The 26,124-nt window shown below is 41.3% G+C and overlaps 1 protein-coding gene and 1 long non-coding RNA gene across 4 annotated transcripts in view; one reads left to right on the forward strand and one right to left on the reverse strand.

Moving 5' to 3' along the window:
• The window catches only part of LOC143365874 (uncharacterized), a 501,730-nt gene that overhangs the window by 5,342 nt on the left and 470,264 nt on the right, over positions 1-26,124 (forward strand). The gene's annotated exons all lie outside the window — the stretch shown is intronic.
• The window catches only part of Ken (zinc finger and BTB domain-containing ken and barbie protein), a 58,622-nt gene that overhangs the window by 1,167 nt on the left and 31,331 nt on the right, over positions 1-26,124 (reverse strand). For 2 of the 3 annotated variants that reach the window (XM_076806368.1, XM_076806367.1), the window contains exons 2-6: positions 9,756-9,833; positions 4,220-4,510; positions 3,132-3,304; positions 2,564-2,791; positions 2,024-2,315 (exon numbers count right to left, since the gene is read on the reverse strand). In XM_076806368.1, coding sequence (XP_076662483.1) covers positions 2,024-2,315; positions 2,564-2,791; positions 3,132-3,304; positions 4,220-4,510; positions 9,756-9,764 — 993 coding nt within the window. In that variant the 5' untranslated portion in view covers positions 9,765-9,833. The remainder of the gene's footprint in view (positions 1-2,023; positions 2,316-2,563; positions 2,792-3,131; positions 3,305-4,219; positions 4,511-9,755; positions 9,834-26,124) is intronic. The other variant, XM_076806369.1, reaches the window with a different exon arrangement.

Below are 26,124 nucleotides of genomic sequence, written 5' to 3' on the forward strand. Positions count from 1 at the left end.
AGCGAGGGTAGAGCATTTAGGAGGCGTTTAAACATGTACTGTTAGGACCTAGAAAGTTTTTGAACGTGTACTGTTGGGAACTCCGAAGATGGCTCAGTCTGTGATTGGTCACAATATGATTTTGCTATAGTTAAGTGGATTTTACTCAAAGTGGGACAGTCAGTGCCGGGATTGTGAACGTGTACTGTTGGGAACTCGGAAGTTGGCTCAGTCTGCGATTGCTCACAGTATGATTTTGCTATAATTAAGCGGATTTTACTCAATGTAGAACATTCAGTGCCGGGATTTTGAACGTGCACTGTTGGGAGCGAGGGTAGAGCATTTAGGGGGCGTTTAAACATGTACTGTTAGGACCCCGAAAGTTTTTGAACGTGTACTGTTGGGAACACGGAAGATGGCTCAGTCTGTGATTGCTCACAGTATAATTTTGCTATAATTAAGCGGATTTTACTCAATGTAGAACATTCAGTGCCGGGATTTTGAACGTGCACTGTTGGGAGCGAGGGTAGAGCATTTAGGGGGCGTTTAAACATGTACTGTTAGGCCCTCGAAAGTTTTGTAACGTGTACTGTGGGGAGCTCGAATGTTTTTGAACGTGTACTGTTGGGAACTCGGAAGAAGACTCAGTCTGTGATTGATCACAATATGATTTTGCTGTAATTAAGTGGATTTTACTCAAAGTAGGAGATGCAGTGCTAGGAATTTGAACGTTTACTGTTGGGAACTCGGAAGTTGGCTTAGTCAGCGATTGCTCACAACATGATTTTGCTATAGTTGCGTGGATGTTACTCAAAGTAGGACATTCAGTGCCGGTACTTTGAAGGTGCACTGTTGGGAGCGAGGGTAGAGAATTTAGGAGGCGTTTAAGCATGTACTGTTAGGACCTCGACAGATTTTGGCTAGTATACTGTTGGGAACTCGGAAGTTGGCTCAGTCTGTGATTGGTCACGACATGATCTTGTTATAGTTAAGTGGATTTTACTCAAAGCAGAACATTCAGTGCCGGGATTGTGAACATGTACTGTTGGGAACTCGGAAGTTGGCTTAGTCAGCGATTGCTCACAACATGATTTTGCTATAGTTGCGTGGATGTTACTCAAAGTAGGACATTCAGTGCCGGTACTTTGAAGGTGCACTGTTGGGAGCGAGGGTAGAGAATTTAGGAGGCGTTTAAACATGTACTGTTAGGACCTCGACAGATTTTGGCTAGTATACTGTTGGGAACTCGGAAGTTGGCTCAGTCTGTGATTGGTCACGACATGATCTTGTTATAGTTAAGTGGATTTTACTCAAAGCAGAACATTCAGTGCCGGGATTGTGAACATGTACTGTTGGGAACTCGGAAGTTGGCTTAGTCAGCGATTGCTCACAACATGATTTTGCTATAGTTGCGTGGATGTTACTCAAAGTAGGACATTCAGTGCCGGGACTTTGAATGTGCAGTGTTGGGAGCGAGGGTAGAGAATTTAGGAGGCGTTTAAGCATGTACTGTTAGGACCTCGACAGATTTTGGCTAGTATACTGTTGGGAACTCGGAAGTTGGCTCAGTCTGTGATTGGTCACGACATGATCTTGTTATAGTTAAGTGGATTTTACTCAAAGCAGAACATTCAGTGCCGGGATTGTGAACATGTACTGTTGGGAACTCGGAAGTTGGGTCAGTCTGTGATTAGTCGCAACACGATGTTCCTCCAACTACATGGATTTCATTCAACATTGAAGTCGGAGCTTTTAAAAGTATACTGTTGGGAGCTCGGATGTTGGTTCAACTTTATGATTGGTTTATGATTGTTTAGAATGGCTTCAGTGCCGCTAGGTGTATTCAATTCAGAGTATAGCATTTGGGGAGGATTTCAAACATAGAACTCAAACTCGGGAGCCTTATTCATCCTTTTTATATTAAAACAAAACTATTGTTCTCCTATTGTCAATTTTTAAGCTGTTAGTCCTCTGTCCGTCGTTTTTACAGTCGAGTCGGTCTCTAATCGTCTAAGTTCGTTAAGCGGCACGGAAAAATCGGTACCAGGTACGGTGGTGCTGAGACGCTGAGAGGATGCGGCGCTTGCAACCGCCTCGGCGTCTCGAATCCAGGATTGAACGGTACGAATGCCGGATTCTGAGCGGGTGCGTTGTGAAATCCTGGCCTTCGTTTCCGATGGGGAGTGACAACATACGCCTCCGCGGGTGGGATAGGTATTTCTTCTGGTTTCCGCTTTCCTGGTTCTAAGCCTAACGCGAGTCGAGCCGTCAGTTGTCTCCTCTTCTCCTCGATCTCCTCTAGAGATTCTCGCCTCTCCAACAACTGTTTTTCTGGCCTGTTGACAATCAATTCGATTAGACCCATCTAATTGAATTATACGATCTAGACCTGGGGTCTCAAACTGGCGGTCAGCAAGCAGCCCTGACGATTCCTTTCCGGAAATTCAAGGTTTCTAACATGTCGCGTGTCCGCGTGAATCTTGAAGGACAACATACATCCGACTGATTGGCCCTTCGCTGCGTTTGAGATCCCAGATCTAACGGAAGCACCAGGATCCAAGGACTCCTGACGAAAAATCCCTACCTAGGTACAATGTCGTGGGAGCTTTCGCTGGTAGTGGAGGTTCCGGAATTTAGACTGAGGTTCACAGGGTCGGAGCTATCCCTTCTCCGTGGCGGCTCTATACTGCTCTCCCTGTTCTCCGTGAGCATGGCTTCACCTTCAATGCCCTCCACGTCGACCTCCGGCTCCTCCTCGCAGCCCTCGGTTTTGATCAGCACCGAGCAGCAGTCCGCAGGGTTGTTGGACTGTCTGAAATGTCAGATTACAATGATGTGTATTTTATTTTTCTTTTTTCTCGAGAATCCGATCAGCAGCAATCATCAAATTATCACCGCACTGCGGTATCTGGTCGGTCGTATCTGGGAACTCGGTACAGAAATGTTGAAAGCGGGGGGTTTAGAGGCGTGAAGGACTGACATTAGGCGAATCGATCTGTTGCGTAAGCCACCCGCTTTCTGCCGGCGCGAAAGATCAGGCCAGAAGTTGGAATTAATCTTAATAGTTTCCTATCTGAGAAATTGCGGTATCTGCCGCGGCGATCGTTGTGACATTTCACGAACGCTTTCGCATCGGTTAGACGTCTACCAACCTGCCGTCGTACTGCGACTCGTAACTCGAGCTTTCCTGGCCCTCCGAGGGCTGGGGGGTGGGTATCCTTTCGGGGTCCGAGTTGTTCGAGGTCTGCGGCTGGTTTGGCTCGAACAGCTCCGACTTGATTTGGAGAAGCTCGAACAGCTCTCTCAGAGGCGTCAGCTCCGTCGACTGAAAGGGAAACAGTTGTTTATTGTAGGAGGAGGCCGCGAAAAGGAGAGTTCGCGAACACGGAGGACGCCAAAACAGCCATAAAAACGACCGAACGAGGTTCTCGAACTCTCCTGCGGCCGATAGACCCGCGCGATCATGCGTGTGCCCGTCTGCGTCAGCGCCGATCATGTTGTGACCCCGGCATGTCGAAAACAAACCGTAGCCATCGCGAGAACGAGCGCGAATTTTGCAAACTATTACTTTTGCGACTTCTAAACTTGAAGATATCGAAGTGATATTTGGGATGTAGAAAAATCTCTTTTTAACAGGTTATGATTCATTGCTCGCCAATCAAGAGAGGGTAGTTTTAATTAGTCATTCGGCAAAGACTGCACAAGCACACGATCTACACTCGATCGCATCAACAGTAGGAACTATATTACAGTAATGTCGCGATGTTAATGTTAATTATTTTTTAACTAAACTATTGTAAACATATTCGTGACATTTTCCAAACGATACCAAACGCACTTTGAACCGTATTTACGTGTCTAGCACACGATAATGGGAAATTCAGACATTGGTTCGGATAATCGAGGTTCTACAGTATCGTGGATTACTCAAGTAAATATAATCCAAACTGTGTCGTGTTTGGTATCATTTTAACCAGCAAAATGTCAGGAATATTTTGGTACAAGCTTAATTAAAAAATAATGTAAAACTTGAGAGTTACGTCACTGAATTAGTATTGTCTCGTGAATATATCTAATCTTCTGAGAGCTTCTAGACTCCTGAAGGGGTACAAGTCCGTAGTAGCTGGGATACATTTTTCACAAATATCATATTCGTCTCTCTCTCACACACATACATCGAGACATTACTGTGTACGAACGACCTTGGGGGCGAGATAATCGTCGGAGCGCGCGATCATACCGGTATGAGAGCTTCTCCATTATAGAGGAATTCCAGCAGATGAGTCAGCTGGGTTTTCCGGACCCCGGACAAGTGGACCACGTGGTCCAAGGCGGGGTTGCGAAGGAGACCAGCCAATAGGGGACTAGCTGCTGCCAAAACGACGCGGTGGGCCTTGACGACGGACCCGTCGTCACAGGCCAACGTCACGTCCACGTGACGGTCCCCGGTGTACCAGGCTCCGACCTCCGCGGCCAAGGTCGCTGGATGCTTCCCATAATGAAGTGTTAGGAGACCGTCAGTATACATCGTCTGCAAACATACAAACAATCGGTTAGAAAAGCAATCAAAGTTCCACCGTACGATCGTTCTCGGTAGCTAAAAACAGATTCGTTTTCTCTTTGTCGGACAATAAGGAAGCGTTAGGTCGATATGCAGTGACTAATATTCGGACGCTCTTAAAAATCGCATAACTTTGTCAATATTGGACTGTACTACTTGAATTTTTTTTTTTTTTTGAGAAGTTAGAACAATTGCATCGCTACGTAACGTGAGAAAAATGTTTGATTAAAATTGCAATTGGTCAGGATTGCAAAGAAATTACTAAAAGTTGTATTTTTCAACTTTTTTATTCGGGCTTATAGATTATGTTATTAGTGGGAGTCGCTGTACAGTGGATTGAAAATTTGCAGGAAAACTGTCCTCGATAACGATGGAGATTATATAATAAATTAAGAAATAAAAGCTTGAATTTACTACAGAATTTGTTTTAGATTTCGAAATAATTGATTACTTATGGATCCCTCTAACACACGCGATAATGCGTTCGCGACTGTCGGTTAGGCTTGGTGTCTTATCGGAGAAAAATGCGAGCAGATTTCCGTGGAAATTCTGTCGCAACGAGAGCGAAATGAACGAAACGTGTGTGACGTCCTTAACCCAATAATGCGGTCTTGTCGGTCCGCGTCATGCAAAGACAGCTTCGTTACACTAATTTCATCCTTCCGTGCCCCGCCTATGCTAGAAACGGCGGAAGGCGGTGACGTGTCGCAAGATTATGTTTCTCACGTTTCTCTGACATTCGCTTAGCTTTCTGCTAAGGACTTGAATTCTGGCTAATGATAGCTCGTCCGTGTAATTAAGCCGCGAAATTACTCGCTCGTGGAACTCACTTTTCTAGAAACATTTCCAGGACGAGAACGCCGGCCCGTGCGACATTCTAGAAAATCATCTAACGTACTATATCAAATCGTCGTAAAATCATCTTTTCCAGAAGCTTCGCGTCCGAGTAAAATGATTGATCGACGAGATTCAACCATTAATTCTTGTTAATTATGCAAAATATCAATTCACCGGAAAAGACCTGTGCACGTTTGTTATTGCGAGAATTCTATGCGAACTATCGGCTGCTATATTTGGTCGCGAACTCATTATCCGAGTTTCCTTCTTCATTAACTGTGAAAGCACCGAACGCTAAAAGTAACTGGTTCGGAACGTCGTAAAAATAGCAGGAGTACGTTCATTAAGATTTCACGCGGTCTTTAATATTGTAATGTACGCGCGCGCGCGCGCGCGTGTAAACTCATTTCGGTTTTTACGATTTCGATAACTGTAAAACAAATATCCCGAATTACTTTGATCCATCGAAGTTGGCATCGTGTATTTATGCGAACGGTAATAAATGGATATTGTCTCGAAATTGCAAATCTCGAGGAAACGATGCGCTAACCTAGTAATTAACCTAGCGGTTCAAATTGCATCGGCTACTCGGAAAAATGAAACGATAAGTTTTTATCTTTCTGGGAAGAGAAATCCGTCTTCGCCCTCCGCCATTTTAGGTTCGCGCATGATTCGTTAAGAAACATTCATTCCGAGTCCTTGAAAACATTTATTTAGTTCTTCGGAAGTCTCTAATTTGTAATTTCTTGAAGCAACGTTTGAATAATTTTCACTAATTTATATTTACACAAAGAGTCTTCCAATTTCATATCGTTACATTGTGAAATTATTTTAACTTATTTGTAGACTGCGGATCTGTGTGCAAAATAAAAAATGTTCGCATTGATTGCAAGACACAGAAGCAAAACAAAAATTTTTTCTTCTTTTAATTAGTTCATTAAGCCAATACGCTGATGTGCTTACACTTTTTTAATATGTCCATCGCTTTAAATTGTGCTTACTCATTTTTCTCGTAAATGCATAAAATCCGCAGTATACTTATTCGCTCGTGTACTATAATAAACATTGCGTAAATTATCAATGAATACAGTCCTGTTGTTTGTGCAAACTATGTAGCCGCTTTTAGTGCCCGATAGTTGAATAAATGTCACTTGACATTATTTTTCATTAACCTTCCGTGCTCGTGTCAATACGACCTTGTGAAGGGCGTGTAAATTATTTTTCGTATGACGTTGGCTATAAATATTATGTGGATAAAAGAAGAATAAATTGTAAAATAAAAGATGTTCTAATAATTTACGAGTGGCTACGGTTGATCAACGGGCTGCGAATTTTCCGCATTTCTCAGTGAAGTAAGTAAAACAAAATGGAAGCATCAGAGGAACGTAGTAGCGTGATGTTCTTTTGAAAGAATTAAAGTTATTAGGAGTAAAAATAGATTTCTATAGAACTCCCGTTTCCCACAATTGTTATTTAGCATAAAGGTCCGTCCCGGTCCATTAATCAATTAGCGAGGAAAGCTTTATGCAATCGGCCGTCGTTCCATATGCAGCAGGCAGATAGAATCGCTGGCTGGAGGAATATAATAAAAAGCGATCTCGTTAACGATCCTCGCCTCTCGGAAAAACCCTGACGGATCGCGGCGATCCTCCGCGAGACTTCCGCGCTCGGAGGACGTAATAAAACGTCGAAGATCGTCGAATGACGTGAGTCATGGCGGCCGGTTGTGGTGCAATTCGATCCGCGATTAGAAAATAACGCGGTAAACGCGACCGTCGCGGAATAAATTACGGCGCGTTCGCCGGAGGCGTCGCTAACAAATTGTGCACGGTGCACAATATGATTTATTTATAACAAATCCCCGTGCACGTGTCGCGCTCTATAAGTGCCGGTGACGCAACGATAAACAAGACCCGAGCATTCCTGCCGGAGCTCTACTTAGGCTTTACTAGTTTTCATAAATTTGACACCCGATACCGACTCATGCAGTCGATCGAGAATCGAACGGGCCCGCTCTCGTTCGCTCGCTCGCTCGCTCGTTTCCATCGTGTCTCCAAGGGAACCACGGGAGAGAAAGTTTGATTTCACGCTGTACTCCCAAGGAGCAGAAGTATAATTAATATTATGAAACCAATGCCGTAAGCATCGACGCGTTCCGCAATGTCAAACGTGTTCCAGGCACAATGAGTTTCACGATCGGGACTCATGATCGCGAGCGAAACTCGCGACGACTTTCGCTCCCTTTTTTATTTTCCCTTTCTCTCTCTCTCTCTCTCTCTCTCTCTCTCTCTCTCTCTCTCTCTCTCTCTCTTTCTGTCTGTCTCCCTGTCTCGCGCGAGATTTATCGCTAGATGCAAAGCCTCCGAAAGAGATCCCATAATCGTCGACGAATTATTATCGGGACCAAACAGACCGTGAAGCGGTTCGACTGCGAATCAACGGATTATAAAACGCCCGCGAATCGCCTGCCATCATTATCACGCGCGCGCGCGCGCCCGCACGTTGTCGGTGTGTGACACAGCAACGAGATACTCATCAGCGTAACCTTCGATGAGTGATTCGATCGAATTGGAAAGGAAGACCTTGAGTAAAAGTCACGAGGAGGACGCGGATTCCTGCCGTTTACGCGGCCATTAGCGGACACCACTTTCTTCCAATAGCCATTTAATTAACAAGAGATCGACGGTTGCAAATTTTAACCCTTTGCACTCGAAGATATTTTAACTCCAAAACGAAACACATCTCTCCCGACCTAGAATATTTCCCTTCTATAGTTTCTCATATTATATGCTCCTAAATTAAATAAATTTTATACATAAAATGGTGCAATTTACTCGTACAAATGTTTAGTAGTTTATTAAATACGAAAAAATTTAATAATGTAGTAGTAGTACTTCATTTTGTTCCCCTCAGGGTTACAATTCAAATTCACATAGCCTCCTCCTTCCTTCCTCGCGCCGCTCCTACCCTAACCTACAAATTTAACACGTTGACTGCCATGTCACCCATATGTGGGTGACGGAATTATTTGTCCTGGTTTCAAAATAACTTTTATGTTAATATATTCACTGTACCAAATTTAATTGGGATCTGTACAATGCAAGAAAGCTGGAGGACTACTCAAAATCATACATTCAATTTTTGTCAATTTTTATTTCATTAAATAACTTGCTTTGATTTTATGGAATTTTTGAGGTTCCTAGTTTGGCAGTCAAAGTGTTAATAATGTAAAACATATTTTTAAGTGGCCCTTTACAGTCGCCATTCGAGTGCTGAGGGTTATATCGTTGCTGCAATTTTTGTTGTCCTCGGGACGGTTACATATTTCGTATTTCGGAAACAATAGACTTTTATCCTTTCCTACCGAGGATTGTTAACAAAAAAAGTTGCAGCTGAAAGATGGCAGTTCGAGCCGCTACCATCGCCGATTGAAAACAATTACGTTCGCGTTGCGAAAATCGCTGTCGATCTTCCCAACGCCTAGCAGTCTAGACGGTCTCAAACAAACTGATTTTTCAATTAATTTCCATAACAATTTGCCGATGCTTGGGAACAAAAATTACAACCGAAAGGAGGCAGTTCTTAGCTACCACCATTGCCAATTGAAAGGAATTATGATTTTCCATGTGAAAAATGTTCATCTGACGTCCAAGTGTTCAGAACAATGGATTTCAAAAAACTCGATTTTCCAATCAACCTCCATAAAAATTTACTAACTTCTATAACAAAAATTGCAACTGAAAGGAGGCAGTTCCTAGCTGCTACCATTGCCAATTGAATAGAATTATTATTTTCCATGTGAAAAATGTCCATCTGACGTCCAAGTGTTCAGAACAATGGATTTCAAAAAACTCGATTTTCCAATCAACCTCCATAAAAATTTACTAACTTTTATGACAAAGCTTATAACTGAAAGAATGTAATTTCGCGTTCACTGAGTTTAAGTGCCTGATGAGATAAATTTTTCGAACAATTTTACCGAGCATTGTTCAACAGCTAAAGTTCAAAGAATGTACAGCGTAATCCGCGAACAAAGGAGAATCGACGTCGATCTTTTCATAGCGCGCGCATTCAGCCTGGATGCTCGCATAGTGAACGCTCGAAGTTAATGAAAAAGTAGAGGCACACGCGAGTGAAAGAGAAAGGCAAATAGCTTTGAGAATTACGAAAGTTGCTTCACAGCGATAGACACTCCTGTTACGGGCAGCAAAAGTTAGGCGTATCCAAGGTCAATAGCTTTCTTCTGCCAACGATCATTTCTGGCCACGTGACCGACTGGCTGTTACGTAAAAGCTTTTTCCTCGGTTAGGTCTTGGATCGCGTGGCATGAGTATCGCTTAAAACTATATTTAGAAACAAAATAATAATGGTGTCTTACGAGGGACATATTGAAGACCGAAGGATACCGATGTTAGACGCTTTGGTATCAGGTCGATGGAAATAAAATGGCCGCTTTCTATAACAAAAATTTCACGTGTTTATTTGTGTTTGTTCTGCTCTGATCTAGAGTAGACGTTACAGAATGAAAGATCATCGAATGAGGGTTATTTTGATTGGTATGAGTGCTGCGGGGAGAATGGTGAAGTTGTGTCAATATGGCTGCGTATTCATAGCACTTCCTCTTCGACATTACCTCGGACGCAACTCGTCGCCGCTGCTCGAGAAAAACGAAGACTTTCCCATAGTCGTTTCACCCACACTATCGCGACTCCCTAAGATCCCACACGCCATTTAACGTTCGCGGAACTGTCCTTAGATCATGCTATTATTTAAGTAACAGCTGGTTTTCGAGTAGACTCATTTATTAGGAATTTAATATCGATTTTTTTACTTTAATCTTGAAATATTTTTAATTTAGTTTCGCACCGCGAATAAACCACACACACACACACACACACACACTCACACACACGAGCGCGCAGTCTTAAATGGAGAGACTGTCAATGCAGCGTACTGCATGCGAGCACCGAAGCAATTCATCGAAAACCACACACACACGCGCGCGCGCTCGTGAATCGACTGTTACGATAACTGTTTCTTGCGAGCCTTTTTCGCCAAAAATGGTGATCGAGCAAAGCCGCTGCTCGCGTCTCTCTTCAATAATTTTGTTATCGCTGAAGAGAAATGCCGAGGATGAATTTCAAGCTGCAATAAGCGCATTCGGTTACGGGGAACGTTATGACGAGCGTGAAAACTTGATGAAAGAACGACCGTCTACGTTCCGCCATCGCTGTCTCTCACCCAGATGCGTTGACCCACTCACTACTTTAAAGAAAATCAGGATACATAATGCGGCCGCAATAGGAGTACTAGTTTATGATGTCATTCATAGTTGGAGAGATGATATTAAGTGACCAATTGACTTTGATCCGACTATAGAATTCGCGTGTGCGACACTCGGCCGATCACAGCCGAAGAAATTCCGACTTTTCGCACTGTTGGCGCAAATAAATAAATCTGGGAAATTGCGAGGTGTTCATTTAGACAGAGGATTTTATGTAAACAATAAAATGTCACTCTTGTTCCGGAACGGCGACCTTAAATCAATCACACTCTTTTGTTCTCAATTATTTCTTTACGAAAGTTTTATTGGCACGTTCGTGACATTTTTCCGGTTAAAATGAGTCCAAACATGATACAATTCGGACAATATTTGCCCGTTTAATCCGCGTTATAGTGGAACCTCGATTATCCGAACCGATTCCTGAATTCTCCATTATCTATTTCACATGGAAGTTGGATACATGCATTTCAGCCTAAAGCGATTCATATACACCACCATTTATTGTATAAGTTAGTAAATGTTCAATCTGGTACCGTGGCTAGGTAACTACATTAGTTCGGATAATGGAGGTTCTACTGTATCGTGGATTAAACGAACAAATATTGTCCGAATTGTATCATGTTTGGACTCGTTTTAACCGGAAAAGTGTGACGAAGGTGTTGGCGAGAGTTTCATAAGAAAATCATTAAAAGTAAATTAGTATTACAACAAAAAAAAAAAAAATAGTTTCTCCGCACGATATAAATGAATCTTAGGTGCGAAAGTTTTCACAAACACGGAAACATTGCTGCACCTTAATGAGTAACATTAAGAATTGAATAAACAAAGTTTTCAAGGTTTTTGAACGCGCCTTTCAGTTCCAGAAAATGGTGGAGACAGTTCGAGAAAGAGTCAAAGGTTCGCGGGAAAGAGGGTCCTTGGCGGGGAATTATGGCAGAACGTCGGGCAGGATCGTTCGCATCGTCGTCGGACATAATCGGCCGGCGGTTTCTCACGAAGAAAATCGCTGAATAAGGAAATCGTTGCTGATACATCTGCGCCGGTGTTGCTGCTGTTAACAAGCACGGCCTGAAGTTCAGGGTCAATCGCCGGCCGACCGGCTGCATTACGTCCACGCTTACGCTTACGTTCGTCTTTCTTCTTCTATTTGGGCCTTGAAGACCTGCCGGGCGGGGTCTCGGTGCCGTTCGAGCCTAGTGGGAGCAAGGCTCTGCATCGATAAGTCCCCGGCGAGTGGGGACTAACAGGGCCCCGCGGGACTTTGTCCTGTTTTACCGACCGGGGCACGCGTCTTCGGCGATTTGACGGTGCTGCCCTCTCACCGACGGAACCGCTCTCAAGACGCTCGAAAGCTGTCGGTAAATAACCGTAAATCCCTGTCCGCTCGTTCGCCGATAAACGTGGAGTGACGGCGACGAGGTATTCAAATATTTGAAATTTAAAATTAGAGCGAACGGTCGATTCCCGGTTCAGAATAACCTGTAACGCTTCTGTTATCGCGTTTGCCTGCCGGTTCAATGATCCTCCGGTGCAATCGAAATTTGCTTCCGAGAAAATAGCGTCGCTTTCTTCCTCGTGGCAATTTTTTAAATCTTCTACGACGCTGTTAACAAGATCACAGTTGTTCGATCTTTGCGTCACAAGTTAGATATTTTAGTCACTTTAACCTTTATATCAATCTCTAAAATTTTCTGCCACCTTCGATGAGGTTATAGTTTTATATTTTAGTTTTTATTTTTATTTCTTCGAATACAAATTAATTCATAATTGTCAAAGAAGTAGGAATCTATAGCAATTTTCATATTCGTCGACAAGAGCACGAGACAAATTATTGGTGGGTATTTAGGTACCCAAATAAGAATTTTAACAAAATGGAGGTCATGGAACGATATCCTTGAATATTTCTGAGATTCTGTCTATTTTATTTGCAACAAATACAATACACGCATCAAATTTTAAAGACAAATTGTTGGTAGGTATCTAGGTACCCAAATAAGAATTTTAACAAAATGGAGGTCATGGAACGATATTCTCGAATCTTTCTAAGATTTTGTCCATTTCATTGGCTCGATTATTACATGCGTAGGAAAATTATAATTTTTCAATTTGCTGTGTTACAGTTGTCTAATTGTTCCAACGTGACAATAAGTTGTAAAGTGTCCCATGGAAGGCAGAGCTTTCATACAATATAAAAATTGTATGCATTTATAACAAGAGCGAGTAGACGAACTAAACACTAAAAAAATAGTAACAGTAGCAGGATTAAAATTCATCCCGTTAAAATAATTAAAGAAAGAATGGCAATTTTATTCAGTTTCTGTAAAACAGTAAAAGGATTAAAATTGAAACAGTAAAAGTATTAAAATTCATCCGGTTAAAATAATTAAAGAAAGAACGGCAATTTTATTTAGTTTCTGTTTCTGGCAATTGATGTGGACAATTTTTATTTCTCACACAAACCTAGTCCAGTCTATTAATAAAGATCCGTAGTCGAATGATTAAGATTTAAAAACGTTTTTGCGTTAAAACTGATCGATTAATATTTGAAAACATTTTTGCAGAAAGTGCAACGAATGGCGACTACTTTCCATTCTCATGTACGCTCCAATTCATCGAAAGGAATGATTCGAATGATCCCCCCGGAAAATCCTGGAAAAATGCGAGTTCGCCTATGGATCCTCGGCGCGACGATCAACTCGCGATCGAAGTATCGATCGGGATGTCGGCCGAGAGCTGGCATTTGCTCGCGAAAAAGGAGGATGAAGATGCAATGGGAACTGGTGCATCGAGTTCGCGGAGGTCGGGATAAGATAAGATAAGAGGAGAAAGTTGATGGAATTCGTAAATTTGGTTACGCGAGCTCATTGTGGACGACGAGGCACCGCTTATCGCTCGGTCTGTGTGCGATAGAATGCACACGGGTCGCGCACCGATTCCGTGCGTGTGTGCGTGCATGTGCAATATGTGCATTCGGTTCGGGCCGCGTGCAGGCGCTCGCTCGGGGGATCTACATTCGCACAGGCCTCGGTGCAACGATGCGCAGTACCATGTACACGCGGGCATTATAATCTTCTATCCGGATGGCGGACGTTACGATCTACCATTGAATCGAACAATGGCGAAACTGGGTTACGCAAATGTCGAGGCTGGAAATTAAAGCGCGAGACAACCGGGGGCGCTTCACGGGGCTGGAGTGGGGGGATCGAAGGGGGGGGGGGAGGCTGAGGGCACCGGAAAAAAAGATCGAGCACTTCAAATGAAATCCCGAGGCCTCGATCAGAGACGCCCGTCTGACGCCGCAACGTTACTTTCCGCGGTTGAATAACACCCTCTCGACACGTCTGCTGCACCGGTGCAACAGACGCAACGCATCATCAAATTTATGACGTCCCGATTCTCCTACGGAAAAGTGAATCGCGGCCGCCGTGCAACGCGATGCACTACTCGCGAGCGCAACCAGATCCCACGGAAAAATAATTGATACCGCCACCATTAGTTTTGTTTAGGAGCTGCATTTTATACATATTGCTTTTGCGAGGTTAGAACCGAATTCTGGTTTCAACAGTCGAAATATAGCGGACAGAAGATATGCTAGTAGCTCGTGCGTAGACAACGGATCTTTGTGCAAAATAAAAATTTTGAAATTCAAATCTATTTCCGCTCTTTATATGTTTAACAGGTTGACAATAATATTACAGTATTTTTGTTCTATATTCTGCCAATGTCTCTACTATCTTAAATGACACCTCATTGTTGTCATAAATGCGTAAAATTCACTGTTCCACCAACGTATTGTCACTTAAGTGAATTTTCAAAATGGCCTTTAATTGGCCATCTCGAATTTTCAAAATGGCCTTTAATTGGTCATCTCGAATTTTCAACATGGCCTTTAATTGGTCATCTCGACAATATGCAAGATCTTGAATTAATTGTTGATCAGACCATGGTCTCATTATGTCTACTTCCTCTGCACTGGCTGCAGTAAACACATATTGTCTTCACTGGAACAAAATAATTTATATGCTTCAAATACCCATCAATATGTGCGCAAAAAAATTTCATAGTTTCTCTGAAAAGATTGCTAAAAATTGTCGAAAATATGACATTCAAAACCAGAATACCCCCTTAAGGGAGCCAGTGATGAAAATTTTAGTAAAATTAGTCGATGGAAAAATTTTAGTAAAATGAACTATTACAAATACACGACACTATTACATTTATAAATATAATTAGAACCCGAGGGAAAAGTACAAAAGGTTATATTTTCCATCGGCTATGCTTATAGAACACAAAATTATATTCTTCCCAATAAATGACCATCTAAAAGAAAGACGTTTCCATTTATTATAATTTATTATATGCATTCTAAAAAGGATTTGCAGTGCAACAGTCAGTCTTCGCTCGCGAAGAAAGTGTGCGATAAACAAAAGTGTTCTTTGTCGGCGCGCCGTGGAAAGCTTGTATATTTTGTTGCCCAAGAGCAAAGTACTTTTACGCAACGTTCAAACAACCGTGTGGACGTACGTCCGACATCCTTGAATCTGAATCAAACATATCGTACGAATACACATTTCCCATAAGAATATCACACAAACACCGTGCGCAGCACCGTAATAATAAAATAATTTAAAAAAAAGTTTGGTGGTAAAGTCCTTCTTTTCATATTTCCTTATGATGCAAATTAAGTTAAAACTAGATTAATTAAGGGCTGGCGCCCTTAAATCTGCTTTAAATTCTGCTTACCCATTTTTGTTCTAAATGCACAAAATCCGCAGTCTAGTAATTAATGTTTAGACCGTCGATCTTTGAACAAAAAATTTTCCTATTTCTATCTTCAATGATCCCAATGAGTTGGAAATAATTTAACAATACTCTTATATCCTTTTGACCTCCTCACTGTTTCCACTTGCTCTTCCACGAACGCATAAAATCCGCAAAGACTGTGGATTTCTATGTAAAATAAAAATTCTAGGCTGCAGCAATTATCTGGAGATTTATCTCTATCCTTCGCCATTTCGATAATTTAACACTAAACCTACCATCACCGAACAAAATAATTGTATAAATATCATTACTAGACCACATTAATTATAATATCATTAAATACCTGATATAATATTAAATACCCAATACCTTGTTATTATATTATAATATTAATATTATTATCCTTATTAAAGAATCGCACAAAGTCTAACTGACCTCAGTCCTGCAATCTTTGTAAGTCAGTATATACATTCTCGATATATGTCACCGATACGTGTCACGGCAGCGTCGCGTATCGTCCAGGAGACATACCCGAATGCTGAAATATTTGAATTTAATACATAAATATAACAACAAGAAAAAAGTTTGGTGACTAAAGGCCTTCTTTTGATATTTCCTTATGATGCAAATGGTTCAAATCGCGGAATCGTTAACAGCACTCGGTTGAAAGGTAGCACATTATCCGGCACGGCGTTTAACCACGCTGATAATCGGTATCGGGTACGACACGGCCGATAATCGCGCCTCGACGAAAGAAAGTAATTGCGAGATCGCTGAAAGCCGATTTACGTGAAAGTGTATCGCGCGCGGGCTCCGTCGAATCGGCGCTCGCGGCGAGTTGTCGAATATCGTGCACGGTTTAGCAGAGGCGAATTAATCCGTGGAATTCCTTGTCAACCGATCGTCCGTACGATTCACGAAAATAATGGAGCCGTTCGGTATTTATCGTAACGAGAGACTGAGAGAGAGAGAGAGAGAGAGAGAGAGAGAGAGAGAGAAAGAGAGAGAGAAGAGATCGTGACGGCGCGGATTAAGGCGAGGCGGCTCAAACCCTTCGAACCAGCCGGAGAGGATTGAGCAACGCGGAGAGAGAACTCGTTACGAGGCCTGTAATGGGGTCCGGGCGTTTCCGCTCCATTTTTTGTGGGCCCAATTACGTTTCGCCAGTCTCAATAGGCCATGTTTCGCGGTCTCATCGGGCCTCTCGCGTATACATACGCCTGCGAGCCTCGAAAACCATTCGCTCGGAACGTCGGCGAGCTCGCCGAAAGGTGCAGCGCTATCACTAGACGGTGCATCTTCTTATGCAACGTGGAAACGTATTCGCATTGATTACCAGAAACAGGGGCCACGTTCGAATTTTAGAGATTTTAACCTGTGCTGGGCGAAATAGCATTTCAAGTAGAAAATGGGAAAGTTTATTTTATTTTCAAAGCATACCTATAATCGTGCAAATAAATTATTTCATTTATGAGAAACAGTTTTTGAAATACTATTTAAAAATATTTACTATTTAAAAATATTTACTATTTAAAAATACTATAACTATATAGCTATTTAAAAATATTTACTATTTAAAAATACTATAACTATATAGCTATTTAAAAATATTTACTATTTAAAAATACTATAACTATATAGCTATTTAAAAATATTTACTATTTAAAAATACTATAACTATATAGCTATTTAAAAATATTTACTATTTAAAAATACTATAACTATATAGCTATTTAAAAATATTTACTATTTAAAAATACTATAACTATATAGCTATTTAAAAATATTTACTATTTAAAAATACTATATCTATATAGCTATTTAAAAATATTTACTATTTAAAAATACTATAAGTATATAGCTATTTAAAAATAGTTACTATTCAAAAATACTACAACTATATAGCTATTTAACAATATTTACTATTTAAAAATACTATAACTATATAGCTGTTTAAAAATAGTATCCTATTTGGAAAATATTGAAAATAGGGAGACTTATTTTGCAGTGCTGTGTGAAATAGTATTATTTCAAATAGTTGAAAGTAACTTTTCTGACATGCGTGTAATGTTATTACGACACTGTCGTCGGTTTATCAACATGTTACATGCGAATATTCGTAATTAAGCTCCAAATAATACTTTGTTAACTATTATAGTTTCTTATGTTAAAAATTATAAATAATATTGACTGTTTGGTCAGCTTGTACTTCAAATATGTATTTCAAATATTTCTTTACAATGAAACAACAGTAAAATATTTTATTTTATGTGTCCGGTTATCAAAATAAAAATATTTTATTTGCCGACATTTTTCGTTCTATTTAAATATAATATAGTATTTTAAATATTTTTTCTCGAAATTTTGCACAAGTCTGATTTTAACCAGCTGACACTAATACGTGGATTGTTCTTGAACCTTTTTAATATGTTTAACGCTTTAACAATTTCACTGCCGCTAACATTTACCAATTGTTTTGCAGGCTGTCTTCACCGTTGACAATACGGGATGCGTTCGAATGACGCGTTCTGATATTTTTAATTTATAGTTATCGAGATTGTAACGATGCATTCGCGAGGAGCTATACAGAATTTTATTTCTTTGGAACTATATTATAAAAAATATGGCTAAAAATTTGGATAGATACATTTTTGTTTTATAAAGTAATGTAAAATGGTTACTTTCAGTGCTACGTAAAACTAGTGTCAAAATGTTTTATTAAATGCAAACTACTTTCACCAAATATTGAAACAATTTAGCAAAGGAAAGTTGTGAATTCTCTGAATATTATGCTGCATTCCACGATTGTTACTCTCCGGAGTCTGGGTCTGTTTTGACTCAGAGCATCAAAATTGTCATTTAACAGTCATTGCTATATAATAACAATATAACATAAAATATCCAGCTATCGTAGGGTCATATAAAATTTCAAGAAAAACTCCCATTAGTCGCAATTAATTTCTCTGTCCACCGCGGAGTGTCCGGATACATTTCATTGAAAATTGCTATGTAATGGTAACATAATTTTAAATAATCTAGCTATCGTGGAGTCATATAAAATTTCAACAAAAACTCCCATTAGTCGTAATTAATTTCCCTGTCCACCGCGGAGTGTCCGGATACTTTTCATTGAAAATTGCTATTTAATGGTAACATAATGTTAAATAATCTAGCTATCGTAGAATCATATAAAATTTCAAGAAAAACTCCCATTAGTCGCAATTAATTTCTCTGTCCACCGCGGAGTGTCCGGATACTATTGATTAAAAATTGCAATATAACAGCAATATAACATAAAATATCTAGCTATCGTAGAATCGTATAAAATTTCAAGAAAAACTCCCATTAGTCGTAATTAATTTCTCTGTTCACCGCAACCGACTTCCGAAGCTCGTTTGACAATCGGCTCGAAATCGTTCGTCATTTTCCCCCGGCTGGCAGCGTCGTTCGTGGCTCGTTAATTCTTCATCAGCGAGCCGGCCAGCGTGTTTCATACATTTTCGAAACGAAAACGCGTAACTGTTCGGTCCGAGGGCAGGGTTATGACACCCCGTGAAACCCGTGACTCACACCTTTCCCCGATTTCGAATCGCTATTTTCCAGCCGGTCTCTCACGCTCTCCCACTTACGGCGTCGCTCTGTCGACTGTGACGTGCTCTCTCCGCCACTCTCTCTCTCTCTCTCTCTCTCTCTCTCTCTCTCTCTCTCTCTCTCTCTCTCTCTCCTCTCTCTCTCTTTGCTATCCTATCTCTGTTCCCGGGTTCTTACGAAAATCCGTCGGCGAGCGTGAATTACGAAAAGCAATAACGCGGGAAATGAACGAAAACCGGGGAAAGAACGGCGTTCGGCGAGCCTCGAGAGCTGCGAAATCGTTTGGAAACGATCGCGCTAGCAGTGGTGCCAACCGTCGTGGAACAGGCCTAGGATAATTTCCCGGAACGAATCGGATCGGATCGGATCGGATCGGTTTCGTGTTCTCGTTTCCGCGATTCTGAAATGCTTTCATAATGAACAAGAACAATAACGAGCGACGCGTTCTGGGACCTAGCCGTCGAGGATCGGTAACTGCGCCTGCGTCGATCGTTGCGCGCTGCTCCGAGCTGCCCGTGGAACCTGTTATTATCCTATCCACTTGTCCGTAGCAGCAATTAAGCCAGGAATCGGTTCGCACGGCGACATGCGACATGCGACATCGGACGCGCGCGCGAAAAATAACGGCGCGGTTAGGCGAACAGCCGGAGCAGAGGAGGAGAGGACTCCGCCGCGCGCCGGGCTCTCTCGGCTCTCGTAGGGGAACGACGAAGTTCCCTCGGCCGATCGGCGGTCGTCGAGTCACCGGATACATTTCGTTCAAGGCCAGAAAGTAAAAAGCCTTTTCAGCTGCACTTACGTACCAACCTAGCTGATTCTAACTGGTACGTGGCCGCGCACACTCGCGCACAGGTACACCACTCGCGTGCACACGTCGCATGGCCTTGTATGTATACGCGCGAAGGCGTCTCTCTCTCCCTCTCTCTGTATCTATCTCTCCTCTCTTCGCTCTTTCTCTATTTTTCTGCTTCTCTTTCCCTCTCTATCTCTCTCTATCTCTCTAGCTCTCTCTCTATCTCTCTCTCTCTCTCTTTCGCTCCGCTCTCTTCTCGCCTCTCTTCGTATCTCTCGTTTCTCGAGGCGAGTCCGTGAAGCGGCTAGTTACATGATCCATTCATTATATAAGAACAATCGCCTCCTCTAATAGATGCTCCATCATTGTGGATCTGAAGGGCATGCTCGCTCCGCGCCTGCGCCGAGCACCTCCACGGGCCTCTGCGGGACCTGGCCGTGCCAGGCTCCTCCCGCAGGCCTGCCAAAATTAGGCGAACTGGCCCAAACAGCCTCGGAGTCTCAGTAATTAGAAGAACAAAGTTATAACAAACGTTAGAATTGTAAGAGATATGCATTCACATAGTTATATGTATATAGCTTATTTTTCAGAACAAATCTGGCCGTGCCAGGCTCCTCCAGCAGGCCTGCCAAAATTAGGGGAACTGGCCCAAACAGCCTCGGAGTCTCAGTAATTAGAAGAACAAAGTTATAACAAACGTTGGAATTGTAAGAGATATGCATTCACATAGTTATATGTATATAGCTCGTTTTTCAGAACAAATCTGGCCGTGCCAGGCTCCTCCAGCAGGCCTGCCAAAATTAGGCGAACTGGCCCAAACAGCCTCGGAGTCTCAGTAATTAGAAGAACAATGTTATAACAAACGTTAGAATTGTAAGAGATATGTATTCAGTTATATGTATATAGGTTATGGATCAGAACAAATCTGGCCGTGCCGGGCTCCTCCTGCAGGCCTGCCAAAATTAGAACCCGCCATGACACTTGGGAACTGGCCCAAACAACCCCAGAGCCTCAGTAGTTACGACAAAGTTGTAACAAACGTTAGAATTGTAAGAGATATGTATTCAGTTATATGTATATAGGTTATGGATCAGAAGAAATCTAAAGCTTTTCCTAATTGAAAAAAGGAAATAGTTTTACGGGACAATTGTGTTTTCCTCAGCAGTGTTTTTTGGTCTTCTCTGAGCATCTTCGTTGCTGATTGCAGACTTTTACTCTGGTATTGCTGAAATTCCAGATTGCTGGAAACTTTGGATGAACCAATTAGAATTTTCTGCGATGATGAAACTCTGGTTTGTTTGTCTAGAATCTCCAGCAATTACGGTGTTCAGTATTGCAGAGGGACAAGCCTGTACCTATGTAAATATTTATGCAGTTTAAAAATTGTATGAAACATTTGCTAACTAAAAATGTCTAAATATGTGATAAGTTTTAACTCTGCGATTTTAATTGCAACGATTAAATTGCCTTGATTTTGTGTGATTTTTGGGGAATTATTGTTCGACAACATATTTTTAAATTCTCGTTTTTCCTTTTGCTGTTCAAAATTTCACTCCCTTTTTTCATGAACACACAAAATCCGCAGTCTAACGATGAACAATGAAGATAAAGTAGCAGGACACACTGGAGAAAATAGAATTGCGCAAGCACTGTTCAAGTGCAAAATACGCGACAAGATAAAATATCGACAGGAAAGCTTATAGAAAAATGTTAAACTCGTTGGTGATTGAATGACAAAAGAAAACAGCATCGAATGAAAAAAATATTTGAATCACGCTTAATAGAACGCCTCCAGCTTTAGTTAGCAGAATTACGATAGGTCAGCTAGCATTGACACGCTCGTGCTCGCTAAATAATCAGTAGCCACCTATTTGCGAACAATGCAAGGTATCAATTACTGCGAAACGTGTATTCAATTACCCAGTTTGTCAGATTCTTAAAAAGTTTGATCTTATAGTTGGTGTACACAAGATTCTACCGGAAGTTACAAACTACTTAGGAGAACACTGAAAGGGGACAGTACGCAATAATTAACATTAATGCCGATTTCGTGTAGAAGTCACGAGACGCTAAGCTTATATTTTTCCAGTTTTAGCATCTCGTTGTGGTCGACAAGATATAGTTTTCCCAGACTATTCTCGAACTGCAATTACAAAAGGAATAAATAAAATACCAAGAGGAGCAACAAAATCGACGATACGTGCGTTGCCGAATGCACAGATCCGCTCCAGTTTTTGCGCAGCCGCGGACCGAGAAAGTGTTCCGCGTTGAATATTTCTTTTCTCCGGCTGATTGCCGTTTTTTCAGGACGCCGGGGCGATAAACATGATGTCAGACGTAATATTGTACGTCTGACACTTTTATTCAGTTGCATAACCAGAAGGACAAGCGAGCTCGGCTCGGCGAAGCCGCAGGATCGCACGGAAAACACGGAAACACGGCGAGGAAGCAATATCGCGCGCGCATACCGATGAAAATAACAAAAAAAAAGAAAAACAGAAAAAAGCAGCATTTCTGCGTGGACTTTGGCAACGTTGCTCTCTCGAACCTCGACGATCGTCCTTTCTCCCCCAACGTCGACTATAATGTGTTTGCCCGTACACTCATGCGCACAGCCTCGGTTTTCACGTGCGTGCACGTGAAGAGCATGAATCTCTCTGCTCGCAAAAACCATTTGACGGCTTCTTTCGAGCGCATAATCTGCAGACACGCTTTGCATCGTATCGACACCATCGATGCTCATAACGACTAGGGGTACCCGTAAGTAATCAATTATTTGCAAAGAATTTGTTTTGCATTTAGTTCTTTCACAGTTTTTGCATTTTAGTATTCTCTTACAGTTTTCGGTAAAGCGACCTGTGTTCAAAATATTCGAAAAAGTATAAAGATGGCAAACTGTCCTTGATAATGAGATTATATAATAAATTAAGAATGAAAAGCTTGAATTTACTACAAACTTTGTTTTAGGTTTCAAAATAATTGATTGCTTATGGGTCCCCCTAATATTTGACAGCGGTCGAGCTTCCTCTTTCCGTCGGATTTGTCTTCGGACAGCTAATTAAGGGTTAACCACTTTGCAAATTCGACGTCATCCTGCAAGATTGGAAATACAAGGAGCGACCAAACTGGTCCCGCGAGAACCTAATTTTTATTTTTCAGTCGGATTCTGGTGTGATCCAGTCGTTTTTCAATGTATGCTGACAAAAGTTCAAACGGTACGACTTTCCTCCACTAAATTGTTTCAATATATTGTAACAGAGAAACAAATGCTGGCAGGATGAACGAACGCAACAAGCTTGAATATTTACAATGCCAAAATTGAGTATGACAATTGTTTGTACGCGACGTTTATTTTTGTCGCCTTCTGCTCCAACGATTCCTTCGCGATACATTTATGTATGTTTTAGCATAACTTTTGAAATTTTGCATACAATTTGGAGAAATGATCGTAACAGTTTTCCGCGAGCAAATGGGTGAGTCACATACACATAAAGTTTAATAGACCGGAATAGCTGCCTCAGGAAAGTCAAAAAATCAAGTTTTTTGCACTATTTTTATCTTTTACACTCCCGGGAAAAAATTCCTAAGAATCGGTAAAACGATGGCACTCGGAACCAGATATCCCCTTAAAGGGGACCATAAGTGACAACGATAACACAGTAATTCGTGTACTTTATATGCCCATAAATAATGTATGCGAGATCCTAATGCAAAAAGTTGAACAGCTCTTCTGAGAAAAATTTCTAAAAATCGGTGAAACGATTAAAACCAGTATAAACTTTTCAAAATAATAGTAATACAGTGTTTTCTCGATATATGTCCACAACAAGGGTCCACCTAAGGACATATAACTATATATAGAAGATACTATTTTACAAACGTAGAAAGCCACTCAAGCTTTAGGGTCGTTCTGGGGGTATTCCCCGCGGAAGTGGGGATAGTTTTGGGACATTTATCGCTTAGATATCAGGGACATATATCGAGAAAAGACCGCCATAACAATAATTTTCTGCTAGGGTAATTTTCCGACGCAGAACCAGCGTATCAGTGAACGGGGTCAAAGTATTTGGAGCAAGTAGATTCTGAAAACCGATCGAAATGGTCCGGTGGAGGGGGAAGGGGTGCGAGGAGGAAAAATAGAATCGTTGTAATTAGTATCACGCGAAAGTGCGCGTCGCCGCGAGATTTCGATGCGTTCAATGTCAAAGCATCTTCTGTTGAACCTTTTGATTACGCATCGGCAGATGCACCGCGGTTCTCCGATGGCTCTCGCGAGTTAGTCATCGACTGGCGGAGATCCGATCGCGCATGCAGCTGTTTGAGGACTATTAAACGGATGACCTTTCACTACCTAGAAGATCTACATACACCTACGTGCGCCGCTGCCGCTGCCGCGCCGCGAGTATATAGCATACATACGCGGGGCCGCGAGAGATACTCGCGTGCATTCATGTTACACAATCACGATCGTTCTTCTCGCTCTCGACAGCTTCCCCCCTTTTCCTCTTTCCCTCGTTTCCACTATTTCACCGCGTCCTCTCCCTCGAAAAGCGTAAAGTCGAGGGGACACACACGCGCGCGACACCATGATCGCCGTTCCACCGTTTTGGCTTCGAAGGGCAAACTCACCGACGCGACTCGGCTCGCCGCTACTCGCACGACTCTAAACGACACTCGACGATTTTATAGGTGTTTTTACTCATTCCCGCCGTACGCGGCATTTAAACTCTTCCAATAGAGGGACGCGTAAAATTCACTGACACGCCACGAGGAAGCGAGCCCACGCCGCGGCGCAACAGTGGGCAATTTGGACAAAATCGGATTCAAAATCGAGGAACTTTCGATAGGAATGAGGTAGAGCGATGAAATTTTTTTTTAATGAAAACTGCAACTTTGTAGAATATGGGAAAAACAGAGAGATCGTGGTACGAACGTTTTTCAACCTCGAGAAAATTCGTTAAACGCGCACAAATTCAAGAAAATTTTAGTTTTTCCAATACCACGCGCGGGAAAATTTTTTTTTTAACATGCTACACATCATTTCCCATAGATTTTTTCACGCTGATTTGAAATCTGGTCTCAAAATTTGTCTACGACCTCAGGATTTTGTAAAAAATAGATTTTTCTGACAAAAACTAATGAAGTCATTTTTTCGTTGAAATGATTGGATGGTAATAATCTCTCTATTTTTTCCATATTCTACATAGTTTTAGCTTTCATTTAAAATAAATTTCATCGCTCTACCTCATTCCTATCGAAAGTTCCTTGATTTTGAATCCGATTTTGTCCAAATTGCCCACTGTGCGGCGCGGTGCCAACGCGGGAAAAAAGCCATTTTATAAATTTTGGATTTTTATAAAAAATATGATTGTATAGCCTAACAGTGAGGGCATAATGTGCCGAAGTCCGATTTTTTAGAAAAAATTTGTTTACGGAGATATACGCATGGTAAATAACCTTTTATTCTCTCCCCGGGAATTCATCAGTTTTCAGTGCGATAGTTATGCAATTACTCCGCCTATTATTGGATACTTAGGGGTCTACAAATCATATGGGTTATTACAAATAGCCTAGACTATTAATTGGCAAAAAAAAAAAAATTTCGAAAAGAGTTGGTTAACTTTAAGTAATACGGACTAACCTGAAGCCTTTTTGCGTTACGCTCATTTTTTATTTATGGAGGAATACAAAAAATCCTTTGAAAAGCTTCGATCTGGAACTGATCTAATTCGTTCTTAGCAATTTTGAAAGTTGATATTTAAACTTAAATTGCGGCGAAAGGGTCTGGAAGAGTCTCATGATTTTTTACACAAAGTTAGATCAATATTACACCTTGCCAAAATCCATTGCCATTTTCTTGCCAAGTTGCAGATCGGAGCTTTCCAAAGGATTTTTTGTATTCCTCCATAAATAAAAAATGAGCGTAACGCAAAAAGGTTAAATTTTGCATAATTTTTTGCAGAAGTTCAAATTGTCAGAATATCTATATCCACAAAATGTATTTTGTAAATTTTCAATATAGACCCACATAAAAGAAGTTGTAAACGACAACTCCTAGTATTTGTAATTCTGACCGATTGCAATTTTCAAAACTTTTGTTTCGCAAACAAATCTTAATATCCAATACTGAATATTGTCCAATATTGAACTAATTATAATCCTTTCAAACGTGTGCGAGTATTACTGTCATTCGCTGTGTGTCTTCCAACGATGCGTCATCTAAAAGCAACTTGAAGATCTATCTTAAGATGTTCGTACGTTAATCTCGGTCCTCGATCATCGTAAATAGAGTTCCGATATATTCTAGCGTTAATA

This window comes from Halictus rubicundus, chromosome 2, assembly GCF_050948215.1.
Source record: "Halictus rubicundus isolate RS-2024b chromosome 2, iyHalRubi1_principal, whole genome shotgun sequence".
NCBI lineage: Eukaryota > Metazoa > Arthropoda > Insecta > Hymenoptera > Halictidae > Halictus > Halictus rubicundus.